Source organism: Spodoptera frugiperda, chromosome 5 (assembly GCF_023101765.2).
Source record: "Spodoptera frugiperda isolate SF20-4 chromosome 5, AGI-APGP_CSIRO_Sfru_2.0, whole genome shotgun sequence".
NCBI classification, from domain to species: Eukaryota; Metazoa; Arthropoda; class Insecta; order Lepidoptera; family Noctuidae; genus Spodoptera; species Spodoptera frugiperda.
In genome coordinates this window covers 11,504,339-11,521,862 of record NC_064216.1, presented here as the reverse complement: position 1 = coordinate 11,521,862, position 17,524 = coordinate 11,504,339, and the positions used below count along the sequence as shown (strand labels likewise).

The following is a 17,524-nucleotide window of genomic DNA, read 5'->3' as shown; positions in this document are numbered from 1 at the left end:
CCACAGACATTTTATAATAAGCAAAAATTTTGATGAACTACCTACATATAATTTTAGAATCTTCGTTTCGCAGAACAAACCAGTGGTTTGTTTTAACATTTGCATTATAGGTACCTATTACAGATAAGAATGCCTATTATTTTAATTTGTACAATTCCTACTTTGGAAGGTAATGTTGGTTGTAAGATGTATTTGGCACATCGCCAAGGTGTGTGTTGGCCTCATAATGGAAACTCATTAGTTTGGAGACATAATGTTTCAGTATTATTATGGTAAGCTATTTTGTGACGCGGAAGGCATATTTTGTTATACGAGTAATTTGGTTAGGACAGATGGAAAGAGTATCCATGATTGTGCTTGATGCTTTTTTAAGGGGGAAAATGAGCCAATGACTTTTCCGCCTTGGGCGAGGCGACTAAAACCGCCCCGTTCCTTCTCCTGCTTTGAGCCGGAGCCCCGGTAACCTGTTACATTGTCCGCAGCATCCGGATCATTACGCATTTAATAATTAAATTGTGCTTTTGAGCCCGATAATGTTGAAATTTTCATAAAATTCATCGTAGTTTAATTGTGTTTTCTTGTGTCTTGTTTCGAATAAATAATACTTTATTTCTTAGTAGGTATTATACCAATTTTCGCAGAATAACAGGTGTGATATTTTGCTCCTTCAAATGACAGTTGTATACGGATATCCGTGAACCGGTTCCCAGAAGCTACCGGTTACCGTATAGTAAGAGTGCGTAAACACTTTATCGATATGACACATTTCAGCGTATCGATAAGATAGTCACGTCTCTATTCGCTACTACGTTTTTTAGTTAGAATTCTGTGGCAACTGATATTTTTTTATCGATAAGATAGATTTAGAGTAGTTGTAGGTGTGTGATTTTTGTATGTCTTGCTTTTTGCAAGGCTCGGAGTGATCCCATTAAATCGTCAAATGTTAAGGTAAAGGTACATGTAATGTAATAATGTGCTTAATACCGGTTTAAAAAAACCGTCCATTACTTGAAGTAATTTTATTTACTCACGTGATTTTTCATCTACTTCTCATTTGCTTTAATTTTAACCAACAAATCCTTGAGCTTTTTAGTTTTTATGCTACAAAATGTAATAAAACGTAGATGTAATGGACTTGGACATTTTATAAATAAATATCCGCCTTTAATCAACTCTTTCCGGCCCCAAAAGGAGTTAATTGTTCAACACTAAAGACAGTAATGTTAATTAAATTCTTTTCTCTCACCTTTTTTCCATCGCGAAACTTCACAGTACCCTCGATGATAGAATTGGCGGGACTCGAGTCCGCCATCTTGGATTGTAAACGTCACGTGATGCGACCGCAGCGCCACCGTTGCGACATGATGAACTAACACATTTTTCACACTGGCAATTAATATTTATTCTGAACTAGAACTTTGCACCACTGGACACTGCGTTCACTTTAATCTGAAACAAAGAAAAAACAATCTGAATTAATTTAAGTGTCTAAAATGTTACGTAAGTTTTTTTATAACTAAGTACATTGCCTGGGGTGTAAAATTGGAGGTTGTTAACTTTCAAATGAATTAATAATTATTAGATATGCTTGCTAGAGGCCTAGAGGCGATGTTGTAGCTTTAGATCTTCTGAAAGACTAAGTCAAGAAAGCTGTAATAAATTTTAGATAACTAGAATTTGTTATTAGAATATCTCAACAGAAATTAAAGTCACGCAAATGAACAGAAAATTCAAATAAAATTCGTCTAGCTATACACGTGTAAATGAACACAAGAAATTAGGTCTTAAGTGCCTCAAACATAATTATTATTATACACCTTATGCACGATATAATTTGAATACATTTTTAAGTAGCCATTAGACAACCTCGCAAAGTAAATTCAACATAGTCTTATTTATAAAATCAAGGATATAAATTAATGTTATCAATTCGCTCCCAAATGTTGCATTAAGAGATGGTAATAATATTTTTTCAAGCGATTTTATACTTTATTACTTGTTTGATAAGAGTCAAATGGTTTATGACGCAATAGAAGTCGACCTTCAGGTACATTGGTCACGTCTAGATATTTTGGCTCTGCCTAATTCTGGTCAATTTTCCGCTAAAAACCGCTTAATTGTTGGAACGAGTGGAAAAAAAATTAAATGGCGGTTTGCCGGCAATTATTTTCGTTGGATATTTTTGGCTTTGCGTTATTAAGGTTTATGGATGGTTGAAAAAATCTGGAGTGTTCAAAATCTTTTTCAAGTTCATATGAAAATGTTGGGACTATCTACATTTGAATTCGCAAAATTACTCCCGAAAACTCTGATCAGTCCCAAACCCAGCAACTACCAGAGACATTTATTGATGACAAACTATTCCTTAGTAACGATTTTGATCCGAAAACAATCACTAGGGACTGGGTTAAGTAACCATTAAATAACTCCAAGTAAGACGGTAAGTCTTCTAACGACTACTACTAACTAACAAGTTAAAAATAAACTGCAATCAAATTGTATTTCGCAACACAACTCCTGACTAACTTTCAAATACACACGTTAACTAAGGTCCTGCAAAATTTTCGACGTACACCACTGCACAACCAGCTGTACAAAACCAGTATAAGCTGGTCTTCAAATGTGTGGAGAGAGCATATAAAGCGAGACCATGTTAAACTGGTTTGCATAGGTTAATGTGTTGCCGTAAGTACTCAAAGCCACGAAGTATACTAAGTAAGCTCTAAGTAAGAAGTTAGTAAAGTATTTCTAAGTAAAGGCGACGGTACCAGTCAAAGTTTTCAGTAGGAATTATTTATTTCGGGTTTATGCGGGCTCCTATTAATTTCAGTCTTGTGAGCCACTTCACAAAATAATGACCTTATGGTCCTTTGAGACGCACTCGAGGGTAATTACTGTTAATTTCTTTCAGCATTTAATTTTCTTTTGGTTTCTAATTGCTGAAGTGAATGCCTTAGTTTTGAGAAGCTGTTTAGGCTTTCAGTCTCAAGTTTATGAAGCCGTCGTGTTTAAATTAAATGGTTTAATTTTAATGTGGTATTTAATTTAGTTAAAGCTTTATGTTAAAGTAGTTTGTAGCATGAAAAGGAGAAGAAATCTCATAATCAGAACTTGGAATACAACCAAATAAAACTGTTCAACAAAATGAAAAAAACTATTCTCATTCCGATTCCAATATCCTTCAGAATTACCCGGTGGAACTTACAACTAGTTTTCATAAAAATTCAGATTGGCAACAAAGCCCTTGAAGCAGGAATATTAAAAAAAAAAACTGGTCAAGTGCGACTCCGATCTGAGTAGTGAGCTTTCCGTACCAGGGGAGAAAACAGTAGCGGAAAAAAATTGGAAAATTTGCATTATTTTTTTCGAAATTCTCTACTTCACTTGAAGATACTTGAGTGAGTTTTCTTGTTATATTTTCCTCGTTATAAAGCGTAAACAAGATTAAGAACGTCTGCAATTTGAATACGAATGATGATCCTAGATGATGACGGAACCCTCACTGCCGGGGGGATTCCATAAGAGCACGTGCGGTACCCTAAAAATTAAAAAAAATACAACGTAAAATTTGTTAAGTTTACATGTTGACTCGCGGTGAACGTTTAAGTTTTAAATTAAAAAACTTTTTGGATTATCGACGCAAGGGGAGAAAGAAACAAAAGATCGTTTTTTGTGAAAAATCTACATGTTTTTAATATGAGACTGTACGTCTAGTTCAATGCACAAATTACTGAGAAAGAGTTTAGACAAACAAACAAAAAGACAAAAGAAATTACAATGGAAGAACTCCTCTTCTAAGATAACTATTGTCAATCTGTTAAAAAAAAAAATATGACAATAGACAGTCCATTGCGCAAACAAAATTGTCTACACATTCAGTTAAAATCAGTAAAAAGGCATAATGTCTTATTCCTCGTTGTCAAAGAGGTAATTTAGTTAGCTACACTTCAAGGTTGCGATAAAAAACGCGAGGACAGGAAGGACCACGCTGTCTCAATATAAATGGGGTCCTTCTATCCACAAAAAGACCATAACAATCTTTCTTCTTGCATTTCACTGTGTACCCCAAACACAAACTGGGCTGTGGAAGGGCGAGAAAAAATTAATCCACGCGGGGCACCTAAAGTGCCACGGATTCAATAACATATACAAATGGTGCCCATGTGGACAATAAAATGTATTGCAGATGTGTCCGTATACAGGGGGATCTCCATCATTAATACACTTCGTAAATATTGTTTTTATTGATTGTACGCTGGACGGTACAGGGTGTTTTATTGGCAGTAAAAATTACATAAAACGTTTGTTGGTTTAATAGCATGGGATAGGCATCTGGTATTCATAAGGATTGCTGTATGTGTGTCATTAGAGTAATTAGTGATTACGTGGCTTATATTGCGTAGTAGCTTTTTTTAGATTCAGAGTATGCTTATAAATACGGCCGATTAAAATAAAACTAATGATATTCTAAGTGTTACGCTTGTTTCGTACGTGCCAAATCCATAGAAATTGTCCATTTCAAGTTATTGTACGTTCGTGACTATACTAGAATAGTACTCACGATATCAATAGTCCTGCAATCATATAAAATGCTATACAAACCGATTATCTACATAGATACACTTGATAAAACAACTTTCTACTGTCAGGGAAGTGTTAAAAAGTCCAACATTTGCGTGTATCACGCATTCAAGAGGGAAATAATTCGTGTTTATGGGACAAGGAATTCGAAATATGGGCGTGAATGCATTTCATATTTAGATAAGTAGACGTTTATTGTTTGTTTGTTATTTAATCTGATAGTGTATAACATGATTAAATTACACAAATGAATTGTAATTTATAATGTTTTTTGTAGATAACGGAATCAATTTGGAAATCTACAACAACTTTATGAATTGTTTCAATTCAACATAAATTATTAAATTGTAATTTATAATTCCAAATCCAAATATCCGGTCAATAAATATCCGTCATCTAACTAATCTAATATCCGAAAATTAAACAACACACTGTATACAAAATGTCACTTTATTTATATTCGGCTAACGTTTTCGACAAAATTACTAATATCTGGCCCAATATCATTTATAATATTAATTTTCCCCCTTAATATCCGCACGATTGGAAGTGGGGTAACGAGTCTTTTTTTCGCCGAAAGCCAAAAGGCCGTATGAATTAATTCTAAGGCCGAGCAATGTTATTCATGATCTTATTTGTTTAGAAGGTCGATGTAATAAATTACCTAATTTAGATTTATGATTAGTAGTTTAGATAGTAATAGGGTAGATGAAACATTTTTATTTTAATGTCCGTCTTGTAGATTATTTTAAAATATTAGACACGTATTATTCATTTTTTTACGGAAACAAATATTTTCGAAGATAACTATATCGATTTGAAATATCGCGTGACGTCACTTTTGAGTACGTTTTATAAAATATATAAAAAATACGTGTATAATATTTTTTCATTACCTAACTGACGGACTAAATAGATTTTTAATTTTAATACCCTGTCATCATCCCTTTTAGACACCGTCATAGAAAAAATCAAATGTAAATTCAAACAAAATATTATTCACAACTAGCACTAATTTATACCTTTCAATATTGTCAAATAAGTAGCTCGTTTTTAAACCAAGGTATCAATAACTATACACACTACAACAAAAAAAAACAAAACGTTGAAAATTGAAACTTAACACATCACATTTACAACACACAATTGGCAAGCCGACATATCTTTTCTTGTCCTCAAACGAACAGCTGCTCCACAAAGGAGGACCCAATCTTTTTTTTGCACAAAAAAGATAACTGTAAACTTCGCACCCACTTTTTGGAACAAAGATACTTTTGTGATAGGCCTCCTTGCAACTGCGATGGCAGGCAGATGTCCAGGGCTGGATCGAGAATTGAGAACAATATATTTTTTGCAATATCAGCCGACTGGAGATTAATAGAGCGAGGTAATGTTGCGTTAATTCGTTCCACGGCTGTTGCTTCGATTGTAACGATAGTAAAAGTATCGCGAATTATTCTGAATATTCTTCAGAGTATTATGCAAGGTTTTGTCTTTGCATTAATTGTAGTTTTAATTAAAGATGACATAATTACAAACAATACTTCTTCAATATAGCTAGACAAAAAAAAAACACGTTGGCTAAGCTAAGACTGCCTTTTTTGAGGAGGGAATATCATCCAATGACTTCTTGGGTGAGGCGAGAGGGAGTGTCAGACTCTTACTGACTAAAAATCACCCCGTTCCTACTCCTGCTTTTCGAGCCGGAGCCCCGGTAAACCGCTGTCCGCAGCTCCGGGTTGGCATCAGTCCTAATGTGCATCTGGGGAAGTTAAAACCCCCTAATGAAACAAGGAAAAAATCCTATATCATAAAAAATAAGGTCAAAATGTTGACCCAGCGACTTAAAATTGTATTCCTGATTCCTCTTCTAATCCTGTAATAGGAAATAATTGAATCGTGCCACGTGGCATTACAAACGTTTGACTGACAGCCCTACAATGGCATTGGTTGTATTGTGCGGACCACGGACGTAAGGACCACCTGCCTGTCGTGTGTTTACGATTATATTATTACTTTTATTACTTTTGGTTCGGTTTTAAACGATATGAGTATTGGCGATTTGTGTTGGAAATGTAGGCTGTTTTATCAGTTTCTTTTAAAAGGTAATTAACTTTAGTTATAAATAAATTGTGTGCTATTTAGTAATCTGGCGTAACACAAGCATTTTCTTTAAGGAAAAGACTGAATTCAGTATATCCTATTGATAGTAACTAATTGTAGTTTAATGTAGCAAACATTCAAAATTTACTGGTCCTAAAAGTATCAAAATTGTTGAATTCGCGATCATGCTCAATAGTCCTTCACTGGATAAACTAAATCGCTCTGTATTTATTTATAGACACAGCATTAGCATATTTCAAAGCGTTGATTTGGAATAAATGTAAATATTTGTCGCTGTTGACCGACTCGATATAAATAATGCAACAATATTCCACTGGACATACATTTCTGAATCGATTTATCTATTCTTTTATCCTGTTCAAGATTTGAAGTGATATCAATGAGGAAAGACGCTGAATGATACAAATATTATACACTTATACATAATTCTAACAGTACGACGTAATTTCCTGACCGTTTATCATATTAGTTTACCCTCATGACAGAAAATTATTATCTATACCCTATCAAATTGTAAAAGGGATCATCCCAAGAGTCCTTTATTAGTAGGCCTAATGTCAGCTCATGGCTCCCATCCCAGATCAACGTCCGAAAAATAATTTGGTCCTCCGGTCCTAGTGGTCCTTTGATCCGCATCGATTGTGAAGCCGAACTAAAGATTCCAGAATCCATTTGTCCCGAAAGGACTTGACCTAAACTAGAAGTCACATAATACGATACCCCTAAATATGATTTTGTAATCATAAACCGAAAACCCATACAAAAACCGTACCGTCAACCATATGCCGAGCGAAGATCAAATTATTCTGCGGTCAGCTCGATTCTATTGTTGTAATATGGACTTTGGTAACCGATGTTAGGGTTGGTTTTTAGGTTCCGATAGTTGGGATGGGATGACGAATTTGTATGTAATCTGTTAATTGTGGTTTCTCATCTGTAAAGCCTGGTTTAATGAGGGCCGTGTTGTTGTAATTTATCGAAAGTCCGCATTATTCTAATTAGTCACGCAGTTTACACACGAGGCTCTAACTAGAGATATATTTAGCTTTGGGTGGTTTGCACTGTTCTCTTTGATCCTATCGCCGTCAAGGTCAGTTTTCAGGCTGTCAGTGTCTCTACGAACATTTATTGAATTACTAACTTCTGGCCGCGGCTTCGCTTACGTTGCCGTGGGATGAAACGTAGTCCGTGTTATATCAGACCACAATCTATACCTGTTCCAAATTTCATTAAGTTTCATCCCGATCCTTTCAACCGTTTTGGCGTGATTGAGTAACACACAAACATACAGTCTCAGAAACTTTCGTTACATACATTAGTCACTAAAATTCGTTCGTATCATGTCAAGTAACTATAGTAAAGAAATTCATTATCCAACAAGACCATAGTTACAACCAAATACATCCCAAAAGCCACATTTTGAACACCAATTAAGGCTCTGCACCGGTTAGTTACCCGGGCACAGACCGGATAGTCCGGAATTAACCCGGGTAAGTCCACCAGCTCTTAGTTACCGGATATTGAGTTTAGCAGTTGTATTTGTATAGCTATTGATAAATTGTTGGAGCACTGTTAAACAGTTTGTGCCAAATGTGTAGTCCCTTTGTCTGATGTAATGCCACCCGCAGGACGAATAAGGTTGGTGTACTAGTGTCGAATGAAGTACACTCCATCGTCTATATGCAGCTAACATAGAGTATACAGATCAGTATACGTAGATGTCACCTGCAGCTTTGAGATAAGACTTACTTCTATTGTAAGAGTAGGGAGCAACTCTTTATGTAATGCACAAATTGTTGTTTCGAGTATGGGTGTCGTGTAAGTGAACTCTTATTCTTTGTTTCATCTTTATAGGCTTACTCACGTAACTGTTTGATGAGATAACTCGACTAATTTCAAGCCACGATAGGGGCTCATCACCAAGAGCGGCTTTGCGCGACACATGACGCGTCGAACTTCGTGCAGCCAACATATTATTTTCATCTTCATGTATCGGTCAATGACATAACAAGTTTCAAGTTCCTATATTACGTAGATACATAGTTACATTACAGTAAGTATGAGTAGAGTAATCTTTCCATTCCACGACACAAGATCATTACCGTTTCCGACAAAAAGACAATATTATAGTAATGACGTTGCGTATTGTCGACTGAATAATAAAATTAAGTTGGCAATCCACGTTACACCTCATTAACTGTCAGACATTGTAGAAACATGCCTATGATGTCGTTTGTGGTGCAAGTTATGGGCGACTAGCCTTTATTTCTTTAGTTTCATTCTAGTATTTCACTAGTATTATGATGCTTTGCACCAGAGATGTGCTATGTATCTGTGCGAGTAAGATGCGCAGTTCGTGTATGCAATCTAGATATCAATAGTTAGGGAAGCCATCCATAGCACACATACACAGCACGCATCTTTCCCTATCAATAACACAGCCAGCTAATATGATGAAGCTATGTGTACCAATAAATACCTATGATGGAGATATTAACTAGATTTATAAAATTCACATTCAAATGTATCACGTCGATCCCAAAGATTAAATTCTTTAAATACATAAAGAGATAATACTTATTATCAGCATTGAGAACGGTGTACAATCATTTCATTTGAATGAAGTCGATTGTGAATCTCATAACGAGTCGACAAAATCTCGACTATCATATAACTACTGAACAATCACCTCCGTCAGGGTTCCAAATCGCTTCAGCTTATGGATAACGCCATACAAATGTTCGAGGCTCGATTTGGCAAGCGTGCCAAGCCGCAGGAAAATTAGAGTGCATTATAATGGACACTAGCATTTTAGAGTTAGGTTTAGAACAATTAGCCGCACCAGAATTTGATGGAATCATGGGTTACATTCCAGAGAGAATGGAATTACACATACTTGTGGAATAATGCTGAAGAATTCAAGCTTTTATTCTGGATTCTATACAACAAGTAATTTAAGTTTAGGTGTTAAATTGAATATCGTACGCAAAAGTGTGTAACTAATTAGAATAACTATGTTAAGTACTCTAGTCTTAAGTACATATTTAATCTACACATGAATAAGTTATCAGACAGACAGATACCTAGTAATCCCCTCACCGTTTATTAAAAAAACATCAATCATATAACACATAAAAAAAAAATAAACAAAAAGCAACACTATAAAAAATAACATAAAAATTATATTCCATTTTTACGAACAGAGCCGAGCAAACAGCGAGCTACTTAAAATGATTATTGTGCTTACATTAAAACATTAAGCTTCGCCCATTGGGAGCAGGGCAGTTGCCAAATCGTTTCCCTTACACAATTACCCGAAATATTACTTTTGTACTAAAGTTTGTGTTTTTCACGTAATCTCGAGAACGGCTCGACCATTTTACATGATTACCTCGTTAACCGGTCTCGCGAAGTTTCTCGAAAAGGTTAAAAGTTTGTGTTAGGTTTAAGTGTAAAAATGTTTGTTTTCCCCCTTTTTTAAAGAAATTGGTGTTATGAAGGGAATGGGAGTGTTTTGAAATTGTGTTGCCTATACTGATATTGCGAAGCTAAAGTTGTTTGGTTTAGTTGGTTAATCTGTGGAAAAATACTTGGACTTTTTGCATTCGAGTTTTTTTAGTCAGCGTCGTGTAGGACTGATAATATTGGATGGAGTTCTTTAAATGCAAAACGATTTAGTTTCAATGGCTATTGCTAAGCTAGAAAGTTTTAAAGTTTGATCTCTGAATCTTTTGCTTAGGAGTCATGCATGTTTTAAGTGTGAGAACCTGATGTAAAACAACGCTTGCGTTATTTCGTTCTGTGAGTGAGGTTACCGGAGGCCTATTACCCTCTTCCCATTCTCCGATTTTCCAACAACCCTTAATTCCTACCCCAAAAGGCCGACAGCGCACATGTAACGCCTCTGGTGTTTCTGGTGTCCTTGTGCGGCGCCGATTGCTTACCATCAGATGATCCGACTGCTCGTTATGTAGTTATGATCACCAGTACTAACGAGTTTAAACAGATATTAAACACAACAGAAAAACAAAAACTTGTTAACTAATTTCACCGCCTAAAACCATGTTGCTCTGACAGTAACTAACTACCACAAAGAACGGATTAAAAATTCCGACAAATACAATAATAATACGGCTACTGATATAATAAATGCTTTCATAGGATTCTGACCTTAATGAACATATAATGAAAGCTTAGAAACGCGTGTTTTTGTCTCGCTCTCTCCAGAATATAGTAATCATCAGCTAATGTGCTATGCATCAAGTAAGTGAAGCGGGTAAGGCTTCTGTTTTCTTCTGGTATTCAGAAATAAACTTTACTTACAATATTGATAAGGAACATTTTTATTTGTCTTTGTTTAAGAAAGTTGTTAAAGACAAATTATACATGATTAAGTTAGAATTTTTATGTGATATTTGAAACAGGAGAAAGAAGGGTTTATACACCTATAAAGGTCTATCCTATTTCTATAGAGAATCCCATGTAATGTAGGAGTCGCGGGCGGGAGCAATGAATGCAGCCACAAGCTGTTGGTCGGCGTGGAGGACTAAGGGGAAGACCTTTGTCCAGCAGTCTTTCATCTGGTGATGATGATAATCTCAGAAAATAACACAATTCTATCTAAATAACACTCCTTCTAAAAATTGCCATTCACAGATACCAATCTTAGTTCACACAGCACAGAAAAAAACAATATCACTTAATAATAACTTGATCTGAACTTGACCATTAACATAGCTGAGAACTATTAAACAAAGCAAAAACTTGAAGAACTCGTATAATAACTTATAGACACGCCAATCGCCATCACGTAAGATGCGATAAATAACTTTATATAAAGACTTTACTTAGAAGACGACTATATACAGATGAGATGCGATTGAGATGATTAGAATTACAAGAATTGGTAGAAAAATAAAATTCTGATAACTATACTATACACATAATGTAGTTATACTGATTTAGTTAAACTTATCTGGAATCTAACAGATAAATCGATAGGAAACGATCTTGTGTGGATAATTGTGTAGATAGAATACACTAATAAAGCAGACACCACTGATGGTACTGACAGAGAGCTGAAAGAAGAAAGAGATTACTCACTCCAGATTACAAACAAGAAGACTACGGAAAAAAAACAAAAGAAATCAACTAACAACGACTCCACAAGTAACAAAGATGCCATTTTCAATCAAAACCATTGCAATATCTACTGACAATTTATGCGCTACATAGGTATTAATATCCAGAACTAGATTAACAGCAGTATCAACTCATAAATCCTAATAACTCAGAGCTAATCGGTAATTATAACCAGTTTCATGATTGATAGCTTCCAGTAACTGAGGTAGATGCGTCAGGTTTAGTACGGCGAAGCTAGAGCGAAGGTTCAAACAACTCAATCGATTGCAGCTAGCTATCTGAGATTTTTCTGCAGAAGCAATAACTTATTTACTTATCTGACTTGAAAAGAATATAGAAATTATGTTTCTTTCAATACGAAAAGGTTTAGAAATGAAACAGAGAATATTTCTCAAAAAGCCGTTGAATTTGGCGCCAAAACGCAACATGAAACGTCAATTTGACGTTTAAAGCACAGATAAAAAATGTTAATGTCATCATACGCAGAAACAGCAAATAGGTTGTATTCTGTTAATGTTATTTTGGACTTTACTGATGTTGAATATATTAAAACATGAAGAGTGTTAATATTACACTTCAAAAATTAACTTTTCAAGGAAATAAATGCTTGAATAGCAAAGTAGGTTATTCAATTTACGTTTAGTAGCGTCAAAGTTAACTGTTTGTCACAAATTAACCATCGAGTTAACCGGTCGGGGTGACCAGGTGTGGAGGTTTTTTTTGCAGAACTCAACGAGTACCACCTGCTGTAAGCTGTGTTAAGTGGTTTTTATAGCAACAGGTGGACTTGTGATTTGGTTATCTTGTTTTTGTTTTAAAATATAGTTATTGGTGTTGGAGTTTTGGTGATTGTAAGCTTGTATGCTAGAGATGAGAATCTTAGATTTGTTCAACATTTCAAAATCCTTCCTTCCGTATGCCATGATTTTTGTGCTTGAAAATGGCTAAGAAGGCCAAAGATAATTTCGTTGATCATGTATGACAAAATAATGGAGTTACATTTGGAACGAACACAGTTCACTGTCGGACACTATTATTTATTTCTTTTTTGTTGACATTTCAAAATAACCTATTTCAGTGTTTAATTGGAATAAATGATTTAACATTTTTGAATACAGTTCCCAATGATTCTGGATTTGGATTTGGGTCTAACATTTAGGATTAGATTTACGTAGTTATGTCGTATTACAACCAGTAATTTCAATACGAAATACCTGATAAATTGGAATAGTCTGTTCGGCTTTCCCAAATAAATAAGTACTTGTATTTACCTTACTGCTCACACGTAACATAATTTTCTCGGTACATGATTTACATTTGCCCTCAAAGCGGAATACGCTTCGGCCATATAATTTACTTAATCGGATTTGAACCTCTGACCTTCCTATCTGAGTCGATCTTAACCTAAGGCTGACTTTGTAAACATATTATTCTGAATATAATAAATACGAAATTAATGGAGTCCAGTCCGGTCGCTTGCTTCCCAAATACAATATTACAAAAGAAAATATCAAAGATTGGTATTTGCATAAGTATTCAGTCTATTCATTTTTGCAGAAATGTCTTTCAGTGTTATCTTTGTGTACCTTTAATGCCCTGTTAAAGCAAGTGCGACTGCCAGTTAAGGTGTCACAGGTTTCGATTCATTGGTCGCGCAAAATATTACCCAGCATTTTTCGAGACATTTCACAGTAAAGCACGAAGTCCGGAATTGTCTTAGTATATGGTTTCTAGGCTCACCAAGTATATGGTAATAGGCCCTATTACAAAGGACTTATAACACAAATAGTGAAAAGTAGTAACAACCCTAAATTCCTAACCCCCAAAAGGCCGACAACGCACTTGTAATCTGTGTCTTGTAATCTGTGGCTCTGGTGTTTCGGGTACCCATAGGCGGCGGCGATTGCTTACCATCAGGTGATTCGTCTGCTCGTTTACCAGCTTGTACCATAAAAAAGCGATGATGTCATAGAAGGTCCTGAACTCACACATAAAGCCTAAAACTATAGTTATTTGATGTTTTTTCCTGTTTTGTATGTAGATATGGAGAATGAATTAAGGCATTCTGAGAATCGTTTTAGATTGTTAAGACTGCACTAGGTATAGGTATACCTACGAGGATATTGTTTAGGAAATAACAATCTTGCTGCATTGTCTTGTAAGTTCATAATTGCAAGGCAATGTGCAATTTTTTTATATTCTTTCCTGTGTTATACTACATAGCTAGGTATACATACTTTAGTTATCATTTGAGGATATAGGAGGAGATATAATAACTGTTGATGGAGCGAAAGAGGTGTGTAAGAATCGTAACAATTGGCGTTCCATTGTATCTGCCTACGCCCATGGGAGACAGGCGTGAGGTTTATTTATGTATGTATGTAGAAACCAAAGAATCACTAGACCGATAACGCATTCTTCATCAACAAAACACTTCAAGCATCAATCACGTCCATCACAAATCCCCGACCAATCTCAGAATACAGTAAATTACTGTGCAACTGTTGCACTTTCGGATATTTTTTACAATAATAATTCCTACAATTAAGATACGATGTGAAGTTAGCCGCGAGCCGATCCGCAGTTACGTGAAGTTATGTGAAAGTGGTCCGTTTTCTTTCGACACTTACATTAAAATGGCACGTCTGTGGATTTTATTTATTAATGACAATTATTGCTGGCTGCCATTTTGTTTTTTCTCTTTAGTACTTAATGCAGTCATTACGTTATCAATCTTGTGATCTCGTGTGTAGTTTTGCGGTTAATTTAGTGAGGTAGTTATGTGTGGACATTGTTTTGTTTTTATGTTGGTTAGTAAAGATTTTGTGTGATGATTGACGTTTAATTTAAAGATGGAATTTTATAATAATTATCGTAAGACATACTAAATTAACTAACTAATCATCATGAGTAGTATGAAGCCTGAAGAGCCCCTCTGTGACTTGAAACTAGTAGAGTTTTTCTCCATGAATGTATGTGGGTAAACCGTGATTTTTAGTTTTAGTTTTAGATGTTTAGTTTAGTTAAAGATGGAATTAACTATTATGGTTTTGGAATATTTCAACTTGACAGTGGCTTTTGAGGTAAAGATTTGTGTAAAAAACTGTCACCAAAAATCTGATCTAATGCTCGATTTTACAACCAAAGTCACAAAATATAAATATTAAAATATTATTCATATATTACCCACTGGCTACTCTCATAAAATCATCATACAAAAATGGACCTTAAAGCTAAACAACTCGAATCACGGGCTCCACAACTCAAATCCTAACATTACTTGGAAAACTCCTCAACTGAAGCGTAAAGGCCGTTAAGTTATGCACACATACCATTAATAGTCCACATAACATCTCCGTCCTAAGTCAATAAGGGATGTCCTTGAACCGGCCAAGACGGCACATCAACCTACCCCAATCTATCAAAACCCTACAATCGATTTGCAACCTTAAACTTTTGTGCTAAAGTTCAAATTCCATTGAAGATGTTTGACAGGATGGTGTATATGGATGTGCAGTGCTACCTTGGGTCTTGTTCAAACAAGTTCCAACTCCAACAGGTGCCAGGAGGTAGTATGCAAATGAGGGAATATCACTAGTTATATGTCGCATGACAACTGCGGCCTGATTAAGGATTTTGCAGCATTAAAGTAACTATATAATATATTATATAGTATTAAAAAAGACACCATACAGCTCTAAAGTAATTTGTGGTGGCGCCACCAGCATGGAGCCATGACCAGTTAAATTATGTGGTCGTTCGAGCTGATCACGTCGCCAGATTGGTTAAGCGGACACCAACTGAGTAACTCTATAGAGCTGTATACATGTTGGTAGCGGCGACTGGTTGCGCCACCATGGTGTCCCAGTGTTCAGCCCTAAAACTTCTGTTTACCACACTACCGTCGTCAACAGCTTGAAATGTCAATAAATCAGTCACCAAATTCAATAATAATACTGTTTTTGTAACGTAAATCTGAATAGTTTTCACCGTTGACAAGCCAAGGACGTAGCTCTCACTAGAAGTGCCTGCTTTGTGTTCTTAAACAACAAACAGAGAGAAAAGGAACAAGGAAAAAATACGATTTTCACCGTCGAAAACATTCGTAATTGGGTATCGGATAAAATTGCTAAAGTGGCTTCATAAATATTTTTTCAAGTAACAAACATACACGCGGTAAAAGCCAATAGGAATCGCGTCACATACATTCACTGTACACATGATCAAACACTGAGTTTCCATGTTTTATTTACTTAAACATAACAGCCCAAGATTCGGGAAACGCCGATATTTCTCCCATGAGAATATTCCACCCTCCACCCAACTTACAACTTTATCCTTATCAAAATAAAGACGGAATTCAAATGGGCGTCCCCCGAGAAGGTCAGGGTTGCCAATTAGGATTGTACTTTATTCCAATTGCGATGAGGTTCTGTTTTCCTTGTGTGGTTTCGGTATGGTTTTTGTGCATACCCATTAGTCGAGGCGTGAGGGAGTTATTTCGGTGTCACATTGCCGTTTCGTTTCTTATAATTATCGAGTTAATTATAGTTTTTCAAACGATTTCCAGTTTCGGAGCTTTTTAAACGACCTTCGTGGGCGTTGGCTAAATATGGCTTTTATTTGTTTTAACGACTTAATTTGAATAAGTTAAGGAAACTCTATGATATCAAAGTCTTTGAGAGATTCTAGGTTTTCTTTCCTGTTTCTAATTCTTGTAGGCTTAGCTAAGGCTTGCGAGAATCAAGAGCGTTGAATTCGATTGTTAACTCAAACAAGGGTTTTTACAGTATCAAGATTATTCATCTTCTATTTCATGAAAGTTTAAGGAACAGTGAGTAAAGTTCCCTAAGAAAACCAGGATACGACCAGGCGAGGTTCTCGTGTCTGGTGGACTTTCTGATGGCACTGCACGTCATCCGTTGATTTGCTAGTCGATCGTCTATGTGACTTCTGCCACTTGTCACTTTGTCTTTGTTTTGCCACAGAATGAACCAATCACCTGTTTAACTAGGGATATCATTATCCTCTATCTAACCTTTTAAAAAGCAGACATCATACTTTATTACTAGCTGCTTCCGCGCGGTTTTACCCGCTCTGCTCGGTTCCTATTGATCGCAGCGTGATGTTTTATAGCCTATAACCTTCCTCGATAAATGCGCTATCCAAAACAAAAAGAATTATTCAAATCGGACCAGTAGTTCCGGAGATTAGCGCGTTCAAACAAACAAACAAACTCTTCAGCTTTATAATATTATATAGTATAGATCATAAGGAAATCTAAAGAACAATTTTAATTTACTCTCAACCGGAATCCATTGTCATACACAATCAGTATTTATAAATAATGATTTACTATTGTAATAGTTAATAGATTGTCATTTAGTTCCGTGAACCTAGCTTCTAGGCTTCTAGCTAGTCTAGACTTTGCCTTCACTTTGATAGATTCTAGATAACAGTTAGATACACTGACATTTCAATAATGATCTAGTTTACCTTGCTTTAAAATCTACGTAACTTTAGTTGATCAATCTTATTAATAAAAAATAAATAAAAGCTGGTTTTTGTTAGCTGTAGATTTCTTGATTTGAGATAACTATGTATGTAGTCTTCATCTTCAGAAGCCAGATTGCGTAACTTAATATAATATATCATAGTTATTTGAGTCATTTTTAAA

At 35.5% G+C, this 17,524-nt stretch overlaps 1 protein-coding gene across 1 annotated transcript in view; it reads right to left on the bottom strand.

The window, feature by feature from the left end:
* Positions 1-17,524, bottom strand: part of LOC118271695 (uncharacterized) — a 180,488-nt gene that overhangs the window by 135,219 nt on the left and 27,745 nt on the right. The window contains exon 2 of the mRNA XM_035587850.2: positions 1,247-1,449. Coding sequence (XP_035443743.1) covers positions 1,247-1,312 — 66 coding nt within the window. The 5' untranslated portion in view covers positions 1,313-1,449. The remainder of the gene's footprint in view (positions 1-1,246; positions 1,450-17,524) is intronic.